General features: G+C 35.2%; 1 protein-coding gene across 1 annotated transcript in view; it reads left to right on the forward strand.

Annotated features, from left to right (window-relative positions):
* The first annotated feature begins 596 nt into the window (after nt 1-596).
* The window catches only part of LOC141430345 (TOM1-like protein 2), a 10,553-nt gene continuing 3,075 nt past the window's right edge, over nt 597-8,074 (forward strand). Inside the window, exons 1-3 of the mRNA XM_074091005.1 lie at nt 597-783; nt 1,448-1,695; nt 5,957-6,064. Coding sequence (XP_073947106.1) covers nt 729-783; nt 1,448-1,695; nt 5,957-6,064 — 411 coding nt within the window. The 5' untranslated portion in view covers nt 597-728. The remainder of the gene's footprint in view (nt 784-1,447; nt 1,696-5,956; nt 6,065-8,074) is intronic.

Below are 8,074 nucleotides of genomic sequence, written 5' to 3' on the forward strand. Positions count from 1 at the left end.
AAGTAAGTAATCTAGAAATACATTTAAATAAAAACCTTGAAAAATATTACATATAGTCCAAACATCTAAAATTTTAAAGCGATGTAGTTTTTAGCGCCATTATTTTTTAAATCTGCCGCCAAGATATGTTTTCCTAGAATTCCGTTTAGTTTCTACAGAAGCACTAATTTTTATGGGCTTACAGTCATCGGAAAAATTAAACGCAGTCATTGGTGCTTCTACGAAACTCGAAGTTTGTTTGTATCGTACCGTCCCTCTCGCTCTCGTATTAAATAGTTTAAGTGTCAGAGGGACCGCACGACACCAACGAGTTTCATAGTAGCCCTGCTGTAGGGCTACTATGAAGATCGAAGTTTGTTTGTATCGTACCATCCCTCTCACTCTCGTATGAAATAATATTAGCTTCAGCGGGACGGTACCATACAAACTTCGATTTCGAATTTAGAAGTATCCCTGATGACTGATCCAGATGCAAAGATTTTAAGGCACCAAATAGACAAATCATTATTTATACAATAGTTTTTTATGGATTCAATCAATATGCATAACGTCATTTTGTGAAACAGTTATCTTTGAACGATGTAATTATCCGAATCCGAATAACAAAATGACCTTGGCATCCGAAAAAACCTGTATTTTGACATTTCTGCGTTTTGCAGCAGTGAGTCGTGAGTGACAAGTCAAATCGGTGAAATCTTTTTTGATAAATATTCAGCTAATCCTGCAAAATGTCCTTTTTCGGGGTAGGAAATCCGTTTTCTACACCGGTTGGTCAAAAAATAGGTTTGTAGCTAATAATTTCCTATTTACTAACATCGTCATATTCCACAAAATTACTTGTGATCAGTGATCCTTTCTTTTTTGTTGCGCACTATTTATCAGAGATTTAAGAGTTTCTCTTTGTGATGATGTAAACAGTGGCTTTTGAAGCATATAAATCATAAACAAATTAACAAGAATAACCTTGTTATAGATGTAAATGTGTTATCGAGTGTCGCAAAGGTGTTAATAAGTTTGACCCTCTTTAAGTGCTTGATTATAAATGTTAGATGCGAACTATATCAGTATCAATTGCCGCCTAATCATTGAATTCGGGATCGTATCGTATTATGCCAGAACTGTAACCTAAATATAAACATGACCAAACATTCAACTCAATTATTTTTTAGTAATTTCCATGTAGTTTTATGTATGACGTTTAAAAATACTTCTTATTCCAATTGTTGTCTAGGCATTGTTTTGATGCCAAACTTAGTAGATATATTCATTTTGATGCTTTATGTCTGGTCTGTACCACAAAGTGTAAACTTACAAATGGCTACTAGCTTAACACATTCACTGTGATACAAAATGTTGGTTACTTTCAACTAGTGCTGTAGGAGGAGGTCTATAGACCCCTTATCGCAGTGCATGTGTTAATAAACATCTAGCTCTTATGATATTTCAGAACAAGCTACAGATGGCACCCTCCCGTCAGAAAACTGGGCTCTTAACATGGAAATATGTGACATTATAAACAGCACAGCAGATGGCCCTAAGGATGCTATAAAAGCCATCAGGAAGAGACTGACTCAGAGTGCAGGGAAGAACTACACCGTGGTGATGTATACACTGACTGTTCTGGAGACTTGTGTTAAGAACTGCAGCAAGGGCTTCCATGTGTTGGTGTGCAACAAGGAATTCATTTCGGAACTGGTGAGTGATTACAGGCTCCATTTTTTAAGAGGCAGTACTTGTTGCCATTTTGCAGGATTTATCCTCCTAACACCCAAAGTCCTTTTTATAGGACTTATTGTAATTTGAACATCAAACTATCATAAATGACATAAAGTTTGATGTTCATAAATCAAAAATTTAAGTTAGGAGGCTATTCCTTTTGTGTCATAAATATGGTGTTATTATACACAATATTTTAATAAAGCTATATTTGCATGTATTAAAAGCTAAAATAGTCTGTCTAAAAGCACTTCTTCAAAATTCTATTTGCTTTTTGTATTAACATTTATGCTTAGGCATAGATCTATTGGAAAGTGAAGGCTATATTTTCTGTTTTGATTAGTACAATTGGTATTATTTTTATTCAAATGAGACAGGTTTTTTTTCTTCCTGAACATGAGGGGTTAAAAATAATTTCTTTGACAAATATATTGTGGGTAGTTCTACTAGTGTTTCAACCACCACTTGTATATGTTGATGATGATAGTGTTAAGCATAGTGTAACAGTTTTAAAACATCATTATATCTTATCAGCCATAGGACATCCACTGTTGGACACAGGCCTCCCCCAAAGAACTCCTTTGAAGAAGAAGCTTTGGTTGGAAGCTGCCTGGATCCACCCACTGTTTAAATGCAGATCAACCGCCAAATATAAATATTTATTCCTGCATAATTCTTTGCCTGCATAAGACCTTGGTTTCATATTTATTACATAATATTATACCTACCTGCATTTGCCATTAAATCCAATGATTCATAAAATACTTGGTTCATGGTTATCTGTAAAAGCAGCCAGTGTTTGTGTTTGGCCCCGAGTATTATTTTAATGTTGTGCAATATTTGTCATAATCCCATTAGGAAAGCTGATTTGTCCAATATCTGTTCATTCAACTATTCCAAAAAATATTTAACCTCATAACAATCTACATACAATAGTACATACATCACATGGTAATTAGAATTTTAGTTTGAATTGCACCATGTTACTGTAATAATAAACAATAACCATTTCAGACCACTCATGAAATCTTTGATTATGTATGTATGTGATTTTGTCAAAATTAGACATTAATGACATTGTAATAATAATCACGGCATGCATCATCATGAATGACTCTACCTATAGCTGGGCACAACCCACACTTATATAATCATGTTTAATGCCATTTCAATTACTATTTATTATTATTGTCATCAGTTACGCTAGGTTTGGCTAGATATTTTAAATATCCAACTGTCTGTATTATATTGTATTGGCAAAGTGATATCACCTGCTAATTTGGCTCCTAGACTATATGTAAGAAATGTATACAGACTTCGTAATCATAATGAAAAGGAGGCAAAATATGAAAATGTTGTATATTATTCAAACAATACAACTGGGAATTTGAAAGGTAGTCTATTTAAAATTACACTTTAATATTTATTACAGGATTAATGTTTTGAAGTCCACTCTTAGATAAATTATGAGGTTTATCTTTATTCTTTACTTCAAAGTACTGAAGTTTAAGGAGGTAGCTTATCATGTTAGGTAATTAAAATTATAATGTCACTGAACTGGTTGATTCATATTGCTGTATCTGATAAGGTGACATTGTCTATATATACTGATTGTATTATGCAAATTTATAAAATGTCCATACAGATTGTATTTAATATTATGATAGAAATTACACCAATTCTCCATAACTTTGTGTGCATGTGCTTGTGCATCCCAGGGAGAATAGTAGATTGATAACCAAGGGTGGAAAGTGACTCATTTCACCTGAGATATTTCTTTCAATAGTTCGAGGGGAAATGGGTAATTTCACTCGAGTTAGACACTAATTTTCGGCGGACACGGATGTTCGGCGTTCAACCTCCAGTGTTATATAAGCTCCTTCGGCACGACGTGCATCTAGATGGCCATGCCGAAACGTGAAAAAAAGTGTCATTGACGTAACTAAATTATCTTCGAATCTATGGCCAATCGAAATTTTTGAATTGATAAAACAATTGAAATGAAAAAATTACTTTACACCCTAGAGACACAAACAAAAAAGTTTCTACATATTTTTTAAATAATTTTAAATTTATATAAAACTAAAAATCAATCAAATCAATCAAAATAAATCAATTAAAAAATAGAATTATAATAATGCATAAAAAATAAAAGGTACATAGAAAGTAAATTATTGTTTCCACTGTTGCTATTTCATTTCCTCGCAATCGAAGTGAAAAGCAGAGTGCAAAACTCGAGCATTAAACCCATTTTTCCCTCGAGCGACGTGTCTATCCACCGTCGCTGTACCGGCTCGGGTGGTTGGCAGATATATATTTTTTTTTTTGCAAAATGTAGTAGGTTTTAATTCAAGAAAATTATGGCTACCCTACTTGCAACAAATTCACATGAATAACAATAAAGAAACCCGAATAGATTTAAAAATATACATACCAACGTTTACGTAAGCATAGGGGGGAGGGGGTATTGTGTTGCTGACTTTTGCTTACAAGGGGTGGGGGGGGGGCGTTAAAAATGACTAATTCTGCTTAGGTAATACTTGAATGACCCCGTATTCTCAATGACCCCTAGGCGTGGGCGACGTGGGCCACCGCCTACCGCCTCGCGGTCTAAGGGGCCTCGCGCCTCGAATGTTTTTTTTTTGCACATTTAAAAATCCGTCATCTAACTAATGTGTGGTGTGCCATCATAGGCTTTACTACGAAATGCAAAAATCGAACTTCGTATCTTGCCGTCCCGCTTATGCTTATATTATTTAATACGAGAGTGAGAGGGACGGTACGATACGAACTTCGAATTTCGTAGTAGCCCCCCTGAGCCGCCACTGACCACAGGATATTTTTTCAACAGCTAGTTTAACACTATACAATATGTTTCCCAGTTTTTAATTTGCCTTGCCGTGGACTGAAGCGCCGTATCTAACGGCAGTCTATTGACGCGTATATATTGTCGTCATGTAATTTCTCAATGTCATCTTCCTCTACTTGTATCATATCAATGATTCACTAACCTTTATCTGATATAAGACTCGACTTGAATACTGTACCTGTGTTTTTGAAATATTTGAAGCTGAGAAAAACAAAGATTACTTTGTGTTAGTTATATTAAGATAGCAATAAAAAAACAGAGGAGAATAATTATAAGCTGCTATTAGATGCATTTGCATTAAATAATATCCTGTAACAGCCCAACTCTGTAGACTTGTTTTGATAAGCAAACTGGTTTTGTGTGCTCAATCTACATTCTTTATGGGTTGTTTGGTATATTAAACTAGCTGTTTCTCAAGACTTCATATGCGAAGAATACTTTTTTCACTATTCTGCGAGAATTATGCAATTTTTCGGGATGAAAACTATCCTATGTCCTTTCCTCGGTGTTAGGGCCGGTACAGACGGACAGCATATGAACTGCAAGTACTGCAACCCAGCTGCAAAATGGCAGTTCGAGTACAGTTTTGATGCAGTTACACCAATTATTGCATTATAATTATAAATTTTTAGTTTTATTGATTTATTTTGATTGATTTGATTGATTTTTAGTTTTACATTAAATAAAAATGATTTTAAAATATATAGAAACTTTTTTGTTTGTGGTTGACACCTGGTTACCTTGGTCTTAGACGAAGATTTTACTTTATGCAATAGAGCATAAAAAGTAATTTTATGTTGTTTAAATCCAGCATAAATTAAATACCAACTTTACGACCATGAGAAGTGAAAAAAATCATATCGGAAAATATTGTACATAATACATATTGTTTCTTTTGTAAATCAAACAAAAAAAATACAAAGATGAAGTGCGTCAAAGTAGCCCGTGACGTCACTCCGTGCTAAAAAGTGTCGCACGTCGTGACGTCACGCGAAAATTTAACTGGATCTATCTTTTTTTTTATAACCACTCACATGCTTTGAGCAACTACGGTTGCCAAATATATATTAGCAAAATGCTTCTGGCAACTGTGGTTGCCAGACATACACTGCGTCGCTATTGCAGCGCAAGGCAAGAGCAATTCATGGGCGTTTTTTTTTTCACGCGAGCAGCTGTGTGTATAAATGGCCATTCTGCCATATTTATAATGACATGTGATAATCTAACTGACAGATTATTATATTACACTTTTTAATGACAAACCTGTTGAAATCAACTGCGTTCTAGCCTCGTTTGTCTCAAATAATAATATAAACAGATTAAAATAAAAATAGAAAACTATACAAAAGGTTGCTTTCTAATTGGTTCCAGGTCAAGCTGATTGGTCCTAAAAATGACCCTCCTACGGTGGTGCAAGAGAAAGTCCTGAGCCTCATCCAGTGCTGGGCTGACGCTTTCTCCAGCCAGCCCGAACTACAGGTAATAACTCCTAGCTATATACTTCGTTTTTTTAGCATTAGAAAGAAGGTATAGGTAGGTATTAGGAAGGATCTTGACGTCTTTTTTATTGAAAAACAATTTTTGAAAAATAAGTAACAGCGAATAGTTTCAATTAGCAAGGGCATATGATCATTTACATGCTTTTGGTATCATAAGTAATAGTTACTGTTTTTTTAAAACGTTTCACAATAAATAGACTCGTCAAGATTGTTTACCCTTTTTCTAATGCAAAAAAAAACGAAGTATAGCTAGATCTAGACTAGAGGGGTCTTTGTAAAACTTTCAGCTGTTACTCGCTATTTTATCTGTGAAGAATTAATTCTCTTCTTGCTATCCTGTGGGAACAATAAAAGGTTCCGGGTTCTTGCGTGATGGAAAAACAAACATCCAAACATGTTCACAAACTTTGACACCTAAAATAAATCCAAACAACAACTTGGACTCGGCATAAGGTCTTTTCGAACGCTAGATGCGTAAATAAATGATGTCATTTGTTATTTACTGGTTATTCAGCTATCATTCTTAAATATAATAAAATAGTAAACAAATTAGATACCCTTAACCCACTGTCGTATCAACAGCGTAGACACTAACAGCCTTATTCATAAAAAGTTAGAGCCTCCTTGAAGGCTCCTTGAAGGCCCGATGCTAAAAAACATGATTCATAAACGTCTGTTAGCGCTAATCAGTCGATCAAGGCTCTGCTAAAGTTAGAGGACCGTAGACCCTCCTTTATCTCCCTGCTAAGTCACAAAATGGCCGCCACAAGTTTGAACAGCTGACTTTGACAAGAGCAAAAAACCATACCGAAGATATTTATAGTGAAGGCAGGGCTACGCAAAGATTAAAAACAAAAAACTGGAAAATTTATTTTCAGGAATTTGTATTTAAAAATCCTCTAAATTAGCAACAATAAATTAACAATAAATATGAAAAAAATTTAGGATGATTAACATAATTATGGCTTTTTGCACAACATAAACATGCGGATCGTAAATGGCGGGAAAACAAACATCTCGCTTTTTATTTTTTTTCCTGCTAATTTGCTGTCACTGCTGTCAATATATTTTTTTTTAATTATCGATTAGGCCATTTTTTGTCTTTGATTTGTCAAGGTGGCCAACATAACGCGTCTAATCCGTCTATCAGCAGCTCAACAACTAGCAGACTGCTAGCAAGTGTTTATGAATCATACTTCTTGACAACCGTCTATTAAGCTTAATCAGTCTGCTAAGTAACAGACCGATCAAACCTCAATTAAGGTTTTTTTATGAATAAGGCTGTAATACTTTGTGAGTATTGTGTCAGTTTACGTACTAGTTACGACGTAATAGGCCCCCTACTACGAAGTGCATAATTCGAACTTCGTATCTTGCCGGCCCGCTGACGCTTATATTATTTAATACAAGAGTTAGAGGGACGGTACGATACGAAATTCGACTTCGAATTTTGTAGTAGCCACAAAAAGTGCGTTACTAATAGTTGACAACCGCAACCTGCCACCCCACCGCCAATGGTGTACCAGCGGACAGTCGAGTGACAATCTATTATATTTGTATCTAAATTAAATGAAAATTATTTTGTAAAACAAGAATTATTTTTCTTAATCGATTTATTTGTAGATTTGTCGGTAATTCTTGACATAAGATTAGGGCTGTCAGGTTTGCGTTACAATTGTAGTTTTCGTGGTTAACATACAAGTATTTTTAAAGTGTCTCTCTCTATGAAAATAGTAGTCGCACCAGTCAGCGTGGTGAAATAGGGCCCTGGCGTCCAGTAGCCGAATTGTTACGCCCAGGCGCTTGCGATCGCATTCGCCATTTCTTTCTACCCTAATCTTATACCGTGAGATAAAAAGAAGTGAAAAACGGCCGAGATTCCAAGTGCATTAGCCAACAAGGCCTCCGTTCGCGCCTTAAAAGTCACAGAATCCATGTTAGGGTGCAACTGCGAAAGAGAATTAGTAGATTATTGTCGTGGCCTGGCAGT

The sequence above is a fragment of the Choristoneura fumiferana genome, chromosome 8, assembly GCF_025370935.1.
Source record: "Choristoneura fumiferana chromosome 8, NRCan_CFum_1, whole genome shotgun sequence".
Lineage (NCBI taxonomy): Eukaryota > Metazoa > Arthropoda > Insecta > Lepidoptera > Tortricidae > Choristoneura > Choristoneura fumiferana.